The sequence below is a fragment of the Anas platyrhynchos genome, chromosome 5, assembly GCF_047663525.1.
Source record: "Anas platyrhynchos isolate ZD024472 breed Pekin duck chromosome 5, IASCAAS_PekinDuck_T2T, whole genome shotgun sequence".
Lineage (NCBI taxonomy): Eukaryota > Metazoa > Chordata > Aves > Anseriformes > Anatidae > Anas > Anas platyrhynchos.
In genome coordinates, this window is record NC_092591.1 from 16,840,298 (window position 1) to 16,859,393 (window position 19,096).

General features: G+C 38.0%; 2 protein-coding genes across 5 annotated transcripts; both read left to right on the forward strand.

Annotated features, from left to right (window-relative positions):
• The first annotated feature begins 64 nt into the window (after positions 1-64).
• Positions 65-3,098, forward strand: NDUFB1 (NADH:ubiquinone oxidoreductase subunit B1). 3 transcript variants are annotated; one of them, XM_027456234.3, is made up of 3 exons: positions 65-205; positions 843-987; positions 2,776-3,098. In XM_027456234.3, exons 2-3 carry the CDS (start codon positions 848-850, stop codon positions 2,810-2,812), a joined length of 177 nt encoding a protein of 58 aa, XP_027312035.2. In that variant the 5' UTR covers positions 65-205; positions 843-847; the 3' UTR covers positions 2,813-3,098. The 3 variants fall into 3 exon arrangements, with proteins under 3 accessions (XP_027312035.2, XP_027312036.2, XP_027312037.1); XM_027456235.3 differs by having other exon boundaries at positions 846-987; XM_027456236.3 differs by lacking the exon at positions 65-205 and adding an exon at positions 313-435.
• A 334-nt stretch (positions 3,099-3,432) lies between these two features.
• On the forward strand, positions 3,433-18,751 carry ATXN3 (ataxin 3). 2 transcript variants are annotated; one of them, XM_038180259.2, is made up of 11 exons: positions 3,433-3,591; positions 7,046-7,210; positions 7,754-7,798; positions 9,115-9,200; positions 9,642-9,708; positions 12,052-12,139; positions 12,392-12,524; positions 13,850-14,025; positions 14,461-14,584; positions 15,336-15,424; positions 16,018-18,751. In XM_038180259.2, exons 1-11 carry the CDS (start codon positions 3,568-3,570, stop codon positions 16,110-16,112), a joined length of 1,092 nt encoding a protein of 363 aa, XP_038036187.1. In that variant the 5' UTR covers positions 3,433-3,567; the 3' UTR covers positions 16,113-18,751. The 2 variants fall into 2 exon arrangements, with proteins under 2 accessions (XP_038036187.1, XP_038036188.1); XM_038180260.2 differs by lacking the exon at positions 3,433-3,591 and adding an exon at positions 3,837-4,066.
• The last annotated feature ends 345 nt before the right edge of the window (positions 18,752-19,096 follow it).

A 19,096-nucleotide genomic window follows, 5' to 3' on the forward strand; every position in this document is an offset into this window, starting at 1 on the left:
GCCGGCCGCCATCTTGTGAGGGGCGGGGAGAAGGAGGAGAGAGGGAAGGTGGAAGGGGAACGGGCGGCACCACGGCCGAAGAGATGATGGGGGGGGAGGAGGCTTCCCCCGCTCCCTGTGCTGCCGGTGGGCTCTCCCGGCCTGCTCGCACCGCCCGTTGCCCTTGGTGCGGCCGCTGCGCGGGGCCCGGTGGCAGCGAGGAGCGGTAATGGCGGGCGGGCTGTGAGGGGGGGGTGGTCGTTGTGTCTTGTCCCCTCGTCCCTCCCCTTTTCTCTCCCCGGGGCCGGGAACGGGTCATAAACTTCTTCGGTGTCTCGTAAAATCTCCATTGAAGCTGGGAGGTTGTGGTTTGGGGAGGCCGGCGAAATTCGCCTATTGAGTTTCTACAAACGAGCCGTTTTCTCCAGCTGTCAGGTCCCATACGGCTGGTTAATGGTAATAGAGCGCGCGTCTCTGGGATTCGGTGTGACAGTGCGCTCCTAATGGTCTGCAGAGCTGCGAACTTCCGTATGGTTAGGTTTTAATGAATAAATTGATCTGTTAACTGTGACTGATTCACCGGTAATATCCGAGAAGACAGATTCCCTTCCCATTTTAGGATAAAATCCTATTTCCCAGGGCGAAGAGCTGGTTAGAATTATTTCTAAGAAACTTCTGTATGTATCTGAGAACCACATGTATCCCATAGGAAGTGTTCGGTGGCCCACATATCTGTTAGTGGCCCACATATCAGTTATCCTATGGTAGGATCCTAGTAAGTGTAAATAAATATTCCAGGTATGCCACAGCCTCCATTTCCAGATGTATTAGCAGCTCTTAACCTGTTATACTTTCCTTTCTAGCAGCCATGGTGAATTTCGCCCAAGTTGTGCGTGATCACTGGGTTCACATCCTCGTTCCTTTAGGATTCGTGGTTGGATGCTATCTGGACAGAATGAACGATGAAAAACTGTCAACCTTCCGAAACAAGAGCTTACTGTATAGAAGGTCTGCTTTAATTATGACTTTTAAATATGTACATTCAGTTATTTTGCCAAGTTGAGTTAAAGTACTTCCCTGTTGTTAAGAGTCTTAAATATGAAAAAAAAAAATCGGTGATACTACCAAAATATTGGGGGGGGGATAAAAGTTTCAGCAAGCATTCCTGATGGGTTTTAGGTAGGTCACTGATGCCCTCTGAATATCCCAGCATTAGGACCCATCTTAGTGCTCTGAATTGTGAAAAGAAAGTATGTGTAATTATATCTTTTTAATCATTTAGCCAATATAACTGATTTAAAATAATCAATTGCACCAGTCAATTATAAGTGTTGATATGAATAAATTTTATTTGTGGAAGCAAGGTAAAAGCAAACATTTGTGAATATTAAGACTGATTTGTATCTAAATAAACTTAGTTGAAGGATGCAGTACATGAGATCAAAATAAAAAGTAAACACATACAGATGAATAAGAATAGGAAAAAGTCATCTTAAAATAATAAAACTTAACCATTAAGCCATATTAAAATAATAAAACTTAACCATACTTCACAGCGTAGTTATCATGGCATGCCATTAACTAAATCTTAGTATAGTATTGTTAGTGGCGAGCACTGTTCTTACAAACAAACATAACTTTGAAATACCGCTAATAAGAAGAAATCTCGAAGGATTGTAGTAAAAATACCACTTCAACTTTACTGTAAAGTATACTTCCAAGGAAAATATCTAATAGGGTTTTTTTTTTGGGGGGGGATTTATAGGCCAGGAGAAAATGTGTGGGACTGTGTATGTAGCATGCATTTAGCATTATTTTGTTAACTGGGGGAAGCAGAGTTACAAAGTGCATGAAGAACTAACAAGTTAGGGAAGTATTTTTAATAGGTATGAATTTACCTAGTCCCCAACCCCAAGTCCTTGAAGATTCTAGAGGTGGAAGAATGAGTATCTTGCATCTTAATGTTGTTTGTCAATTTAAAATGGAAAACGATCTTTTTCAGCTCCTAATTAGTTTTTAGTTAACTAATTATTGATTTGAAATCAAGTAATTTGGAAAAATAAGGTATATTCACTTTAGTACAAAAATCTTTGCCTGTCCAAAGCTTATTAATTGTTAGCTGCTGGCCAGTTCTTAGTCGTGAAATATAGAAACCATTGTTTTGTCTCTGAAACCTCAGTGGGAAAGAGTCATTGAATTTTAATTTTCAGTGGATAATAGCAAGCTTCTGTCTTAAATTTAAAATTATCACAGCACTTATTAACTCAATGCTTGTGTAAATTTGTTATTAAAAGTAATGATTTTTTAAATGAACACAAATGTTTATGTTGGCAATTGCTGTATCTTCACTTCAGGGTATGATTATATATAGTAAACAGTTTGAGCTTGCTGGCAAATTTCTCAGGGAGAATTTAGATAACTTAATGCAGTGCATCATCTGTATCAGTTCTAATTTTACATTACACCATGGGGTTAAGCAATTAACAGAAATAAAAGTCATGCTGCATAGCATGGACTCATCATAGGACTGTTATCAGTTTGATTTTTTTTAAACTCTGCTGTCACCTGGATTAGTTCTGAGTAAGAAAGTAAGATGATATAATTCTTGCCACTGTTACATGAGCACTCTTCAGTTGCTTGTGACATTTAGCTGTTATTTCTGCATATTACAAAAACCTCTAATATTTTAACATAACTTTCAAAATCAAGGTATTCTAGAATATTTTATATATATTAGTAATTATTCTACAAAAAATCATCCTAATTTTAGTCTCTTTTCTGTTTTTCTTCCCACAGAGAGTTGAAACCTGGTGAAGAAACAACATGGAAATAAAGACTGTTGATGAAATGAGGAATATTTTCACTTGATTAATTATCTTGTCTTGAGCATTGAAAGAATACAATTACGGTTTTCATCTTAAGACTATATAAAGCTACAGAAAAGAACACCTGCAGTCCATCACTGCCAATTTAATTTCCAAACATACTTTTTGGAAGATGATTTAATTATATGACTAATTTGCGTCCAGGAAGTCCATAACTGTTGAGAAACTTTTGTCCCTTTAAGTCATACTCCAGAAAAAGAGGATGTAATAAAGAAAAAAACTATGCAAAAATCAGTTATGTTGTTATTACTCTGTGGGGTGTGGAAGTTTATAGCTGATTTACGAGGTGTATTTCAAGGGGATACTTATCAAAGGCCCAAAAGGTGGTTGGTAGGGGTTTTTCTTTGTTGTTTTACAGCTGTTTTTGTTGTGTTTTGGAGGTGTTGTTTGTTTTTTTTTTTGAACGTGCAGGACTTTCCTTCCCCGTGGCCGCCCAGGCAGGCTGGGCGGAGCGCCGAGGGAGCTGCCCCCGCTGCGCTGCTTCCAACCCGCGCCCCGCGCAGCACTCAGGCCTGACTGAGCAGGAAGAGCCGAGGGCGTCCCTCGGCCGGGAGCCCGGCGTTAATTAACCAGGCGTTAATTAACCAGGCGTTAATCAGCGCACGCCCCCCTCCCGGCCGGCAGGGGGCCCGCGCGGCGCCCGGCGAGGCGAGCTTTGGTTGGCTGCGGGGGGCACGGGAGGCGGCGGCCGTTGGCAGTAAACATGGAGGCGATCTTCCACGAGCGGGTGAGCGGGCAACTGGGGGGGCTCCGATGGCGGGGGGCAGCCGGCCGGGCTGGGGGCGCCCTCCCTGAGGAGCCGGGGTGGGGGCGCCCTCCCTGAGGAGCCGGGGTGGGGGCGGCGGCCGGGCCTCGCCTCACCGCGCTGCCTCCGGGTCCCCCCCATAGTCCTGGGGCGGGCTGAGGGTGTCCCCCCGGCAGGGGCAGGGCAGCGCGGAACTGCGGCTTCTCCTCCTCCTCCTTCTCCGTGGTGCCCCGTGGGGAAGGGAGCCGCCGCCAGGGCCGGGCCTCAGCAGCTCCTCGCCCCCCTGCACATCCCGGGGGCTTCAGGAGCAGGCCTGGGGTGCGTTCAGGTGCGCGCCGCTGTGCCTTGAAGAGAGGCTCCAGTGTAGACCAGCAGGACGGTTTGGGGTTGCTTGGTTGCTTCTGGGCTGAACCTGCCTCGGTTTGGGTTGTGTAATGAGCGAGGAAATGGAGCGCTGGTAAGGAAATCCTACTGCTGGGCTCCTGGGTGCCAGGCAGCTTCCTGTTTTGGAGGACACGCTTCTGGAAGCTACTGTGAAGTAGCAGAGTTCCCAAATGCCAGCTGTCTGTGCCTCAGTGTGAAACTTAGCTGTTTTTCACGTAATTTGCTCACACTTCCATTGTCTTAAGGGAAACACTAGTCTCTGTATGCTGTTCTCATGGATACTTGTTGGCTTACTTAACGAATAAAGTCAGCCAGCTTCACAACTTCTAAAATTTCTTTCCTGAAATCAGTAGAACCTGGAGTGTTCTTCCAGGCTGGGTTTGGGTAGCAAAATGTGCCAGGCACTGTCATGTTAAACAGCTGCTGTTCAGGGGCTAAGTGTTGGATTTCAGCTGGTACACCCTGTGCTACAGTGACCTTGAGTCCCAGTCGAGGTTTGACAACGAGTTGAAAAACAAGCGCACCTTCCTTTTGTCTTGTCTCGCCTGCTGCATGAGGAAATGGGAACTGAAACTTCAAGTTCTTGCAAGTAAAATTTCTTTGTAGTTTTGGAATCAAAACCTGCTGATATCAAAGTGATGGAGCACGCTAGGTTCCAAGTTATAAACCAGTTGTCATTTATAGCTGCTGCTGGGTTTGGTTGTGGGTTTTCTAGGTGTTTTTGTCTCACGTGAATGTGGAATGTAAGTGGTTATTAGTAAGTTGGTTATGCAGTTCCTAAAGTGCCCGTGTGCCTGTTTTAAATTAGACTACCAAATACATGTATTTGTTGTTGTTATAGGGAAGCCTCACCTGAACCTTTGCCTTGTTTCTTAGGGGATATTTTTTTTCCCATCAAGCACACAATTTCATGTCCTGTCAAAACACTTAAAATGCTGAATGTATACACACACACCACTTGAATTTGCACACTAAAGATATTTCAATTTAAAAATAAGGATGAGCAAATATGGTGTTTATAAAGGAAATTGATACGCTTTCAACTAAACAAAGACCTAAGCAATGTGGCACTTGTAACAGGGAAGTTATATTCGCAAAAATGTAGGATTAGTCCGGATTTAAGGAGTCCTCAGTGTAAAAGTTGGCCCTTTCTTTGATGGCATTCAAATAATTGAAAACACTGAAAGCAGCACAGCAGTTTGTATCAGGGTAGGTTTCAACAGGAGGATTTCAGTTTGTGGAAGGATACAGAATGCTCTGTGCAAAAATAATGAACGTAACATCTCTTACAAACTCTAAGATTCGTTTTCTCTTCTGCACTTACAGTTCATCCAGGTTGTATTTACAGAAATTATTTTAGTTTTAATGTAGAACTTCTTCTGTACAAGTACAGAAAGGCCCTTTCAGTGATGTTGTGTTTTAAGCCTGCAATAAAACTCAGTTTCAAAGGTATCCGATTACTGATTTGTTTCTAATGATTTTGTACAGCTCTGGTGAAGAAGCCCGTGATTCTTGAGCAGGTTCCCCTGCTTTAGTTGTATCACATGGCCAGCAGCAGGGATGTGGTTCAAATAGGACCGGAACTTCTGTGTCTTGAATTACACGTATTACTTATGGGGAGAAGATGAGCTGTAGGAGCTGCAGAGGATGACGCTTCTAAATTGCATTGTACCCTGACTGTACAGCTGCTCCAGCTTTAACTCACTGATCGATTGAGTGATGGTTTTGTAATTGGGAATAAAGGGAACTTCTGAGGTTCCTGCTGTAAGGGAGACCATGAGAGATTCATGCGTGTGACTTGTATGTTGCTTTCGTGGCTGTCTAAAGAGTATTCCTCCAAGGCAGGCCCTTGTCTTAGTTTCTGGGTTTGGCAGGGCAGGGAGGGCAGCTGGTTTTCATTCTGTGAGTTTTTCTTTTGTTTGTTTTAATGCACGTTTTTAATAGAAATATAACTGAGCATTGATTAAAACAAAGATGCATTTGAAAACTGATGTTAATCTTGTCTTGCTCTCACAGTTTATTTCTTAGAGAAAGATTGCTTTTGATGGGAAACCATAATTTCTCTCTTAAAAAAAAACAGTATTTTATCTGCACGTATGAAACAGTAGAGCCTAACATGCAGTCATTCAGATCTGGTTTTAATCTGTGCAACAAAATGATGACCGTTGATAACTTATTTATTTTTAACTTGGGTTGACAGTCTAAAAATTTTGTATTTCTGCAATCTCCAGTATGCTGGATATGTAACAAAGTATCTAAAGTGTTTTGTGTTTGAATAGTTTATCCAAAAAATATTTTCAGTGTTGAATGTGCTAAATTCATTTTTTTCTCTTGCTGACTCATCATTGTCAGCAAGATTTTACAGCCAGTAGGTATGTACTAGCTTCACTTACCTAGTTCCTCTTCGTAAATTTCATGTGGAAAATGAGATTTCCTACCCTTCCAGCACCTTATCACTTTCAGAGCAATAAACGAGTTGGTTGTAACCTGAAAGGAAGGAAACAAATTCTGTAGATGTATACTTCTTAATCTCTTTGAAGTCTTAATGGTCTGAGTTTCTTTAACCACATGTGGAGAGCAGATTGCTGATAGCTGCACCTGGTGCACAGGAAAGTTTAACAAAGAGCAAGAGTTTCTGTTGCTGAGAATATTTGTTACTGGGAATTAGAGAGGAGGAACAAAAAAGCTTCCTCTTTTCATATGGTGATGGTTTAGAACAGGGCCGAATCCATTATCCTGCTGGTTGAAAAGTACTTGTGTGATTTGGTCAGGCTGTAGGCAATTTTATAGTGTTTTCCAAAACACTTTTCCCAGAAGAAAATAAATTTGAAGTAAATACAGTAGTGGGTTTACCCTGTCATATACATGTGGGGTGAGGATTGGGGTTGTATTCTACAGGGTGCACTATAATACATCTTAAGAAAACATTTTTTGGGGGGGGAGGAGTGGAGGAAAAGTTTGCCAGAATTAAATTGAATGGTTTTTTTTTTTCAGAGCAAACATTAACATGTTTTTGTCATTGCTTTGGTGTTTCTTTCTTTTCCAATGTTAGCAAGAAGGCTCATTGTGTGCTCAGCACTGCCTGAATAATTTGCTACAAGGAGAGTATTTTAGCCCTGTTGAGTTATCTTCCATTGCGCAGCAATTGGATGAGGAAGAGAGAATGAGAATGGCAGAGGGAGGAGTGTCTAGTGAAGAATATCGAACATTTTTACAGGTAAAATTTTTGTAATTTGAGGTTTGACATTTGCCAGACATCTAATATTGTGTAGCACAGGCTTGCTATTTTTTATGGTTATAGAAGGTTCGTTTCTTTTGCTAATGTTTCTTAAGTTTATAGATATTTCCATTCAAGTACTTCAGATTTGTCATTTTTAAATGTTACTAGTATAGCTTCACAGTAATCCTTTAAAAAAAAGTGGGGGGGGAGGGGGAGCTATATTATCATCATCTTATAGGTAGGAAGGTCAGGCATGGCAAGGACAAGAATTTTGCCTTATGTTTTTGTAAACTAGTGGCAGGGATGGGAACAATTTTCCATGCCTGTCTGTCCTTTAAGCACTAAGCATTTCTAATTTAAATGTTTGAGGTTTTAATTAATAAGTATATTTGGGTATTGTAATCAGTCTCACTGAGTAGGAAATAATTAGTTTACGTATTTGAAGTTATTTATTCTTGAAGTTGAATTTTTTCTGACCTTTTTATTCTTACACTACATTTCTCATTTCTCTTTTCTCCCTCCCAATCTCACGCTGAGCAGCAGCCTTCTGTAAATATGGATGATAGTGGATTCTTCTCAATTCAAGTAAGTGTTGTTCTATACTGTATGATTTTTTTTCTTTATGCAATATATGTGATTTTGCACATGGCAGTGGTTACAGGGTTATCGCAGTGATCTGCAGGTTGGAAGAAGCTGAAGTACCTCCATTTCTATTTTTACAGCGCTCTACAGCCACAGTAGAAATGAAGTTTTATGTTTTGTTTTAAGGAGTGTAATGGACAAGTAAGTAATAGGAAATACTTAAACCAGAACACCAAAAAAGGTGTTGAACACTGAACTGGGGCTTGTTTCTGGAATTAAGCTGTTAGCTAAGCTTTGCACCTTTGGCTGTCTCAATAGTTTTGAGAGGTGCTTGTCAGTGTTCCAGAATCCCCTGAGAGCAGAGCCTCTGTCTTATTGTCTGATGTAGGGCAGGACTGTATTTCTACTCTGTGAAAAATGATGAACAGTTTAGCATTTCTTGTATTCTTGATTGTGTTGCTGCAGTACTGATGCTGGAAAAAACGCTCCCATATATTCTACCTTTTTTATCCTCTCATTGCTTTGCTCATTTGCTATGTAACTGGCTGACTGAAAGGAAGATGAATTGTTGATTTAAAATTTCTTACAACATAATCACAAGTAGCCTTAAAGAGCTCTTGTAAAAGAGTTCAGTTAATTTTTATTTTCAAATCTGCTGATTACCTTTCAAAATGATTTTGAAATAATCTAAAGTATTAAGGAAATACCAATTTTGATGTCTTAAGATATGGGAAAAGCTTATAAGCTATACCAATGCCCTGGATTTTGTTATATTTCTGTTCATTTCCCATATAGTAAAAACAAAGTTTAAGGTCTTCAGATTGATCAGAAAGCTTTGATAGACAGCTCTTTAAAATTAATTGGGATAGTCAACCTAAAAACACTAGCAGTAACCTGTGGTAATGAGCCTGAGTTGGTGCTGAGACCTTCCAGGGACGCAAATTTCAAATTATTACTGTGGAGAAAGATGACGTTGCACTGAGCAGAGAGGGAGGGCAGAGCAATCCATTGAGAGCAGAGAGATGATGATATTAGTGTTTGTGGGAGTTAAAATTACAGCTTTGACTGGGGGAGTAAGTTTATTAACATGTCTTAGTTAAATCATAGCTTTGTTACTCCCTCTATGGTAGGCGTGTTATATTAGCATGTAAATTCGTGGCAGTTGCATTTTGAATAATGAGATTCCTAGTTTTCCCAGCAATGTTTTGAAATCAAAACTTTGAGGAAAAATACAAGTGTTGATAGTGGCTAAAATGTTTGCAGTTGCTCAAATTAGATTTGATTGGTTTAACTCATTAAGAAGTGTTGTTTTTTGACAGGTCATAAGCAATGCCTTGAAAGTTTGGGGTTTAGAACTAATCCTCTTCAACAGCCCAGAGTATCAGAGGCTTGGGATCGATCCTATGTAAGACTCTTTTATTATTGTTTTTAGCACCCTGCTTTCATTTTATGGAAAAACACTGACAATCAGTGATTTAGTTCTGTGTCTTTAAAGTCACTGTTTCAAGCTCTGTTGCATCCTGATGTTTATTTTTTTATACTCTCTGCCTTTTATATTTTTTTTCTTTTGGTGGTGTGTATGAGCACCTCACCTGTGTGCCTTTATGACATCTTAGTATCTGTGGCATCATGGGTATGAGATTTCAGTAATATGGATGCGATAAAAAGGACAACTTTCTAAGTACTGTAAGTTACAAAAGCAGTATGAGTATTCTGTAACGTCAGCAGTTGTATTACTGAAATTTTGTTATGCAAGTTTAAATTACTGGTAGCAAAAAACTTAAACAATAATATGCACTCCGATATTATTTAATTTTATCTATACCTTTTGTTTTTCTTTTTACAGAAATGAAAAATCATTTATTTGTAATTATAAGGAACACTGGTTTACAGTTCGAAAGTTAGGAAAACAGGTGACACTGTCTTTTTTTATTTAAAAATTGACTTCAGAGCGGGGGTGGAAAAAACGGTTGCAAATAGACCATGTGTTGGCCTTTTGCAGGTTTTTGCTGCAGTTTGCTTTAATAGTAGTAATAAAAAAATGATTTTAGTAATTGTTTGTTATATCACAAATATGCCAGGCAGCTTTTCATGAATGTTACCCTGGGGAAAGATCCTAGGATTTATTCCCCAGTGAACCTGTCCTATAGGAAGTTGCTGCTAAGGCAGAGTCTGTGTGACCTCTCAAGTTCTTTTCTTGCTCTTCTGCATGAAGAATAGCAGAAAAGTGTTTGTATGGAAGAGGGGGAAGTCTTAGATAAAGATTAGGATTCCTGTAAAATGCAAGTTTATTTAATGGACTGCATTATTGACATTGTAAAAATGAGTTGCCAGTAGCCTGTGTGTTTAAATGGACAATAGATGGAAGTAAAAGTTCAAAGTTCTGCTGTATTAATGAATATTTATAATCCTTAGTATTTAAGGGTATCCAAAGGATAAGGTTGGGGAAAATAGAATCATAGCTTTTCACTGTTTTCAAAAACAATCTGAAGCAGTTGTATGATAAGCAGGAAATAACTATTAAAGGCAAGGGGTGGCCAGACTCCTGCATGAGTCTATACATCATAACTCAAGTCATGTGCAGGTCTCTTGTAACACCAGTACAGTTGTTCTTCAAGTAGCCAGTTAATGTTTTGGATAAGCTTCTGCACAACATAGATTAGTAGGTTTGGTATGGTGGGTTTTGTTGTTTTTGTTTTTGTCATAAGCTGTTTGTGAAGTAAGCTCTTAAATTCTAACATAGTGGGTGGGAGTCACTTTACCAATTCGGTTTTCTAAGTGCTGGCTACATATGTTGTCATCCAGTTTAACAGAAATGCAATTATTCCTGTGAGTAAGCAAACTACTGTTCTGGTTTAGTTGTAAAGTATAGCTAATATTGTTTAAAGGCATTTCTTGTGTATTTGAAATTGAAAAGGCTGAGTGGTCCCTCAAAGCTATGGGAATGTTCCCTAGTATAAATACAACCACATCAGCTGGAACATTTTTGATGCCATTCTAGCTTAAAAGTTCTTGAGTTGGAGGAGGGATGTATTTTGCTTGTACGTGCGGCTTGTAGCTACACAAAGCAATGAGCTACACTAGGTTCTGTTATCTAGAGTGATGAGAAAGGAGAGACAGAAAAGATAGACTTAGGGCTTTGACCTACTTCTTTTCTGTTATAGTAAAAGCAAAACTAGTTCACTAGACCATTCTCCTCCATACTCTGTTAAGAGTTTGTCAGTAATCTGTCTGTCATATATGTTTACGTAACCTTTCAATTCTTTCCCCACTCCTACACTGGTGATGTGTTTTTTTACCTTTCTCCAGTGGGAAGGGGGCTTTTTAACTGAGAAGTCAAGTGATTCGATGACAGAAGGGTAGATACTCAACCTGAAACAGAGGTGACTTACAGTATGGGCCTGACTGCAAATGTATGAGCGCATATATAGAAGTTTAGGTAGACAAATGTCTTTTTTTTGAGAATGGAGATAGAATTCTTCTGCTGTCTGAAATGGTGCTCTCTGGTTCAAATTGAATAATATTGAATGGGTGTGGTATAAAAAAGTTCTTCAAATTGATAGTAATATATATATGGGATTTTAAAGATAGAATATTTTACCATACCTATTGAATATATTTGTCCCTAGTAGAAGTGTTATTACCAACTAATTGTCTGCAGGGGACTGGAAACACCTGTATATATTTTTGGTGTCCGCTATTGTAATATTGCTATATTATTAATGTATTATATTTGAGTTCACTTAAGTTTTAAATTTAAAAATTATCCAGGTGTAAACCATAGTTTTCAAAGACATCATGTTTAGTTAATGTAACGGAAAGAGTTCAGTTTGCTTCCTGTACCTACTAATGCATTAAGATAGAGTGTTAATTTATGAAAAATTTCTTCCTTCATTAATCTCTTAACAGTTTTAAAACGAGGATTATAGAGTATTTTAGATTTGTCTGATTTATGATTCCTCTACTGTTATATTTAGATTTTTGTTTTGATGTGTTCCCTGGTACCAGTGTTGAGTAATGGGAGAGAACATGCAATAATTTCCATGCTACAGATCTCCTGTTAGATGAAGAGTATTTGAAGGGAGACTTTTAGCAGTATAGGTATTGTGCTTCAGAAGATTTTTTAATTTGATGATTTATTTTACTAGACTGAGTTGGATATTCCGTCATAGAAAATGACCACATTGTACAGAAATGGATTACAGAGTAATCTTTATACTAATTTGTTCTCTCAAACCTTTTTTTCTTAATTACAGTGGTTTAACTTGAACTCTCTCTTGATGGGTCCAGAACTAATATCAGATACATATCTTGCACTTTTCTTGGCTCAATTACAACAAGAAGGTAATAGTAACTTGCAGATGTTAAATTTCATTAATTAAAAGTAGGTAATAATCGTTATTTATTAGAAATTAATGAATTCAGTTAACTACGCTTACTTTTGTTACTGAAATAGTGAAATAACCCAAGTCCTTATAATGAAAGGTAGAGCCTTACATTTTAATAAATTGCACATTGTATTCCGTATAAATGTGCATTTTAGAGTACTTACTTGTACACCTTAATGCTGTAGACTTACAATTTATTTTTTTTCAGGTTATTCCATATTTGTAGTAAAAGGTGACCTGCCAGACTGTGAGGCTGATCAGCTCTTGCAGATGATTCGGGTACAGCAGGTGCAGAGACCAAAACTAATTGGGGAAGAGACAGCACAGTCAAGAGAACAGAGGTAAAGTAAACAGATTTCATTTTAATACTGTGCAGTGTGATTTGTTTCTATGATAAATGTCTACATGGAGACAACCCTCTTAAGATGTAATTAGAAGTACCTTTAGTTCAATGTTTTCTGCTATTGCACACTATGAAACCAAATTAGTGGAGTAACTAACAGTGCATTTTTAAGTGTGCAATAAATACCATAATTTTTCTCTTTTTTTTTCCTTTGTTGCACAGTCTAGAAGTCTTCTAGAAGTTAGCAGTGATTGTCATGAACTCTCTCATGTAAAAGGAGGCTAAAACCAAAATGCTTCTGCAGGTGATACGAATAGATAAGAGCAGATTACCCATAGAAGTTATATGTGACTGGTCCTTGGATGTCCAAAGCCAGGTTGGATGGGGATTTGAGCAACCTGACCTAGTGGAAGATGTCCATGTCCATGGCAGGGGGTTGGAACTAGATGATCTTTAAGGTCCCTTCCAGTTCATACATTTCTGTGATGATTATGGTTTTTCTCACTATAGTAGAATAGGTTAGCCAACCTTACCAAACTATCGTTATTGGTAATTGATCTGCAATTAAGATTGTATTTTATCATTAGTAGAAAAGGACAATATTCCCATAAATACATTCCACATCATATAAATAATAATACAACATTCCCGTCAGGAATAATTTACCTGTAAATGTTGTGGTGTGCTACTCTGTTGTGATAAATACTGCTAATGTAAAACTTCAAGAGCACGTTATGTACTACTTAAAATCATTCTATCCCATTTTCGTTGTGAATAAATTGCATACTGATTTCCAAAAAAAAGGATAAGGCTGTCTTCAAAGGAATGAGTTCATTATTATTTCTTCCACTTCATAGGGGTAAACTATAGTGTTGTGAATTGATGGAATAAAAACAGTAAACTACTTGGCAGTTATGTGAAAAGTATGTATAGCCTACAGAGGATAGTCATTAAAGATTCCTTAGGAAGAGACCACATGCACTATTATCTGCTGGTGTAGCTATCTTACTAGCAGTGGGTTCAAATAAAAATATTACTGGCTTTTATAGCACTACTACTTTTGAACTTTTTCCTATTAAGCAGATTCTCATCAACATATGCACATAGGTTCAGGGTTTCAGTATTTTCATTTTACAGCTGAAGGCTATGATTGCAATTTTTTCATGTTTTGTATAGAACTGAGAAAATATTTATATAATATATTAGCACAATAGATTTTTTTGCCAAAGTTTAAAAATAAGTAGCTAAATCAGCACAAAATATTTACTTTAAATATCAAAGTATGATTACTATCTGAATGCCTTAAATGTATTGACTTGACAGGCTACCCAGAAGCGATGTGGACCAAGCAATAGAAGTTAACCATCCTTTTGATGGAACAAGCATGTTAGACGAAGATGAGGAGAATTTTCAAAGAGCCCTGGCTCTAAGTAGGCAGGAAATTGATATGGAAGATGAAGAAGCTGATCTTCGTAGAGCCATTCAACTCAGCATGCAAGGTGCAGTGCTCATTTAAATTTGGCTTAGCATTCATGTTGCTTATGCTTTAGCAGCTACTGGAATCACCTTCAGCCACTCTTTCAATATGCTTCAGGCTCTCTGAATAGACTGGCTTTGAGGCCTGGAAGGATAATCCAGGCTTTCTTACCATCTTGCTTCCTGCTTTTTGAAAAGTTGCAACTTTCACGTTAGCATTGATCATTACGAGGCAAGAACAAATTGGCAAAGGGTGGTAGGAGGAAAGGAAAACAGTCCTAAGGAGAGAGTAAGGCAGTGAAGTTAGCTTAGGAGCTTATTTCACTAACAAGTCACTTTGAGGAGTGTGGGGTGTGTGGTTTTTCTTTTCTTGGGGGGAGGGGACTTTTTTTTAAGGTATGCTTTTTGCAAACTTCATTTTGCTGTACCTGATAGGATATGTCTTGTTCTGATTTTAGGTTGTCGTCGAAGTGAGTGCTTGAACTCGTTATCAACAAATGTTCCTCAGTCACCACACACCAGTCAGACAGACTCCCTTTCTTCAGAAGAACTGCGAAGGAGAAGACAAGCATATTTTGAAAAGTAAAGTAGCTGATAGAAAACTAAAACTGCATTTGGGAAGTAAATGTCTTATTGTTCAGTGCTTTTGGGCTGTGGGTGGGTTTCTGACTGAGGTCCAGCTTAACTTTTGTCTCTTAACAGGCTTTCATAGCATACCAGAATTTTGCTCTTCCAAGATGGTTCCTATAAAGAAATTAAACCTGTAAATAGAGCAACTATTAGGAGTGCAGTATCAATCTTGAGAAGGGAAGCAAATAAATGCATTACAGTATTTCCATGTGAAATCCTGTAGATAACTTGTGTAGTCATTTTCTTGAAGAAAAATATTCTTGCTCTAAGACTACTTCTGGTAGTGATGTCTCTACTGAGTGTCGCATAGAAGTCATCTAGATGGTGCTTCGCTTTTGTGTTCTTAATACATTCTTGTGGTATTGTTATAGCTTTTCCTTGTCTCTGTTTCCTGGTGGTGAAGGAAATTAAGACCAGGGAGAAATGCTACGGATAAGAGAAGTTAGATTTTGCATGAGAGGATAAAGCACAAATTCTGGGAAAGTGCATTTTAGAATATAATGTTGCGAGAACAGAAGCCTGAAGGCTAACAGGGGGAAACAATTTAAGAGATTTTAAGTATGGGTGTGTTATCCGACCAAACAGCAGCTTATACTACTTCTGCTTCTCATTCTTGGCCTTCCTTACAATGAGCTGTAGGATTCAGGATTCATACTGTCAAGTCTGATATTAACTTTTTCTTATAAATTTATAATTATTTCAGGCAGCAACAACAGCTGCCGCAGCAAGATCAGACCCTGAACATAGAAGATAAGCCAGCTATAAGCTCAAGCAATCTGGAAGCCGACCCAGGTATTGTTTTTTAAATGTATTTTCAACTCTGAAATTTTTATAAGGTTTTTTTCACCTTTGTGTTATGCACTGCTTCCTAATTTTCTTTGCCTGCCTTCCTGCTTTCTCACCCCAGCAGCTGTTCAGACTACGCATTGCAGCTGTTAGTCTTTTTTGGTGGTAAAGGAAAGGATCACTTTATTTGAAAAGCCTATTCTGCTGTGAATGTCAATATCCTGTTTCGGAGTGAATTATCAGACAATGAGTTCTGGCTTTGCTTGTTGTTGCTTAGTTTGGCTGGGACATAACTCAAGAAACTGTAATCTGTGGTGGGATCTGTATGTAAGCTTTGTCGCTATTAAGTACTGGTGATCCAAAATTTGTGTGCATGATTTGATTCTAACTATTGTGCATGGAAACTTAAGTGTAAAATGTTCAATTATAGTTTTAATTAAAATAGTTTTTAGAAAGAAAAATAAATAAAAAAACACCACAATTTCTAGAGGGTGGGTGGAAACTGTAGGTATGAACAGAAGGAACAAAAAATCATCTAACTGCACTTGAGAACTGTCTGTTTGCATTTCTTACAATTCATATGCATTTGTTTTCTTTAGGAGGTGATATGAGTGAAGAAGACATGCTTCAAGCAGCCATGAACATGTCTCTGGAATCTGTTAGAAACCACTTGAATACTGAAGAGAAAAAATGACATCACAATTTTCCCATCCTCTATTGTCAAAACACTAAGTCTCCATTATAATCTTACTGTGTGGATGTTGCACAAGCAGGGTTCATTTCAGAGTTTTGGAAGCAGGAATGAAAAGAGGCTGGAGCTCAGAATTTAGAGGAAATCTGCGAATATCAAAAAGTTTGCACTAATTTAGGAAACTGTAGCACTCCTGCTACAGAGTATCTGTTCACAAGAGTAGCTCGTTAAAATTACTTAAACTACTCGTGTGGCTGACGGTAGATATGTAGCAGTTGTAACTTGCATTTAAAAAGCAAATCTAAATTGTTTTGAAGAGTTATCTAGAGAACAGAAAAGGGGACAAAAAAATGTCAGCTGATGTCCTTCAGTACCAATACTAAAATAGATAATAAACTGTGTTCATAAATTAGTAATTATAAGAAAACACTTGAGATGGGAAAAAAAAATGTTTATCTTAGATAACTTGTCATTCAGAATGAGTCATAAACTTGTCAACTTTTTGGTCCTGCTGTCCACTTTTGAAATGACCCATTCTGCAGGAGAAACCTGAATCCATAAATTCATGCTTGGCAATTCAACAGAAAATCTCCAGTGTATTGTAGATTATAATGTTACTTCTGAATGTTCAGTGACTTGTGACCTTCTAACACTTTGTGGTTTTCCTTTCACTTCCAACTGTATGTTTCAGATCCATGTTTAAAGTAGGCTTTTTGCTTTGCCATTTTGTCTTTTTGGCAGATACATTGCCATTGCTTTTTTTAATTAGCTTAGTTTTTCTTCTGCTCCTTCTGTTTATGCCACTTTTTGCTGTAAAAATATCATAATGGGTTAAACAGGTTTTCTCTTTTACCTCTCCTGGAGTTTTTCCTCTCTGAGCTCAACCCTTTCTTCTGGCCTTTCAGTATAAAAGAGCTGTTAACTGAGTCTAGGAGAAGGGAGATGGGGAAGATTTGGGTGCCATAAAAGTAGTGCCACACATCCAACGTGCGTTCCTGCAGTCTGAAGTGACCCCTGTGCAAGTAGCTCTTTTAAGAATGAATATTTATGTCTGTGTGGGTGTTCTTTCCAAAATATTTCTTGAGTGTCTGTCAGAATGTTGCAGCTTTTTCAGGAATGGCCTTTATTCATGCACCTTAAAATTTTTTATCATGCTGTTTCTGATGCTGAGAAACTGGGGAGCAAAGGATGGGGGATAGTTTATTCTATTGGTTGTAACACATCTGCTTTGATACCCAGGGTGAGTGTGTAATAGGGTGACCAAACTTGACTTTCAACTTAGTGCAACAATTCAGATAAGTTTAGTTTTCCTAAATGGTGCTTGAAATACAAATTCTGTTTACATATAAATTATATGGAAGTGTTGTAGGTACAGTATGTAATCTGTATACCACTTAATGCATTAACAGTTAGCACAGGCATTTTAAGAATAATCTTTTGAAGATAAACCCCAAATTCTTTATCAAAATACTCTGATGTTACATCATTACACAATAGTAACAAAGTTAGTATGAACTGAATGGTAGTTAGATGGAAATTTACATTCAGCATCAAGTAGTACTGTACATGAAAGGGCTCTTACCTCTCAGTAAAGTTTTGTTTACAGCAATGGTTTCTTGATAGGTTAGAATATTAAACATAAATGGGCAGAATTCTGTTTTCTGTATGCTAAATTTCCAACAATGTCACCATAACCACTGGTATGTGTAAGATGTGTCTTTTGACATGAGACAGCAGTACTTTTTTAAAGTTGGTTTAAAGTTTTGCTTTTTAAGGAATCTTGTCATGCACGTAATCAATCTTTGTAATGTATTAAAGTAATACAGCCAAGTAATGGCTTTAAAATGTTACAGGTATGCAAATGCCATTTTGAAATGCTATATTTTTCAGAATGTAGATTTGATTGAAATTTATATGAAACTGAAAACAGAAAAGGAGTCTGTAAAGCACTGAATTATTTCTTTGCTTGTTTGCAAATTATCCACAGCTTTACCTTTCCTTCCTTTGTTGTGCCATAAACTGATTCTGAAATAAGACTCTCCATTTAATAAGTAGGTGTAGGCTGGCAAAGCTTGTTAAGACATACTTGATACCAGTTCTTGGAACTTGAGCCTTTTATCCTCTGTAAGAATATCATAAATATTTCTGTAGCTATATGGTATAGCAGTCATATTAAAAAAAAATAATGATACTCTAGGCCCCTTGAATTGTATTAACTGTAACCTGTGACAACTACATGTTTTTGAAATCACTAAAGCATGGAGGTTTGGATTTGAACTTTCATGTTACTTTGTAAGTTCCTTCACCTAAGTGTTCTAATATGTGAGGAATATAAAGTAACAGTGCCTGAAAAGCACAAATGTGTGAGTCAGATTACAGGGCTAACCATATTCCTTTCTGTGGAGAAACAGCATCACTGTACAAACACCGGTCTGACGTTCAGAGGAATGTCAAGTTTGGTAAAGTTGGCATAGCTGCCTAGTCATGCAGTTAAGAGGTAACAATTTAAGCTGTGTGTTAATTGCACCAAAGGAAAAGACTAATGCTAATTCTTGACAGAGCATGTTTTATGACCCAGATCTAAAGTTCAAGTTGTGTGGACCTGCCAAGAAGCTGTCAATAAAAAAAAAAATCTGATCTCACTTTCATGGTGTTCATTCTTTTAATGATAAATATGTCTCAACATGTCCAAATTATGCTCATAAATACATTATTTACTGATTTAGAGCCTATTCCTATTGAAGCTGAAAGATTGTATCTCCCCATGCTTTAGGCCAAAGTCTTACTGTAAAAAAAAAAAAAAAAAAAACAAACAAAAAAACTGCTTAATTTTGTAATTGTGATATGATATTCAAGGGAAATTCATACTTCATCAAACAGATGTTTACTGTTTTCCTCACAGTCCATCCAACGTAATTTGTGGTTTTCTGCCTGTAGAAGTCAAAGGTGTAAGGAGGAATGAGTGATACTTGCCAGATACCTTCCAC

What these genes read in the sequence shown, in the direction of transcription:
- NDUFB1 (XM_027456234.3), top strand. Translation starts at nt 848, where the DNA reads ATGGTGAATTTCGCCCAAGTTGTGCGTGATCACTGGGTTCACATCCTC. An exon ending in AAGAGCTTACTGTATAGAAG is followed by an intron (nt 988 to 2,775) that starts GTCTGCTTTAAT and finishes TTCTTCCCACAG; the next exon opens with AGAGTTGAAACCTGGTGAAG.
- ATXN3 (XM_038180259.2), top strand. Translation starts at nt 3,568, where the DNA reads ATGGAGGCGATCTTCCACGAGCGG. An exon ending in AGGCGATCTTCCACGAGCGG is followed by an intron (nt 3,592 to 7,045) that starts GTGAGCGGGCAA and finishes TTCCAATGTTAG; the next exon opens with CAAGAAGGCTCATTGTGTGC. An exon ending in TTCGAAAGTTAGGAAAACAG is followed by an intron (nt 9,709 to 12,051) that starts GTGACACTGTCT and finishes TCTTAATTACAG; the next exon opens with TGGTTTAACTTGAACTCTCT.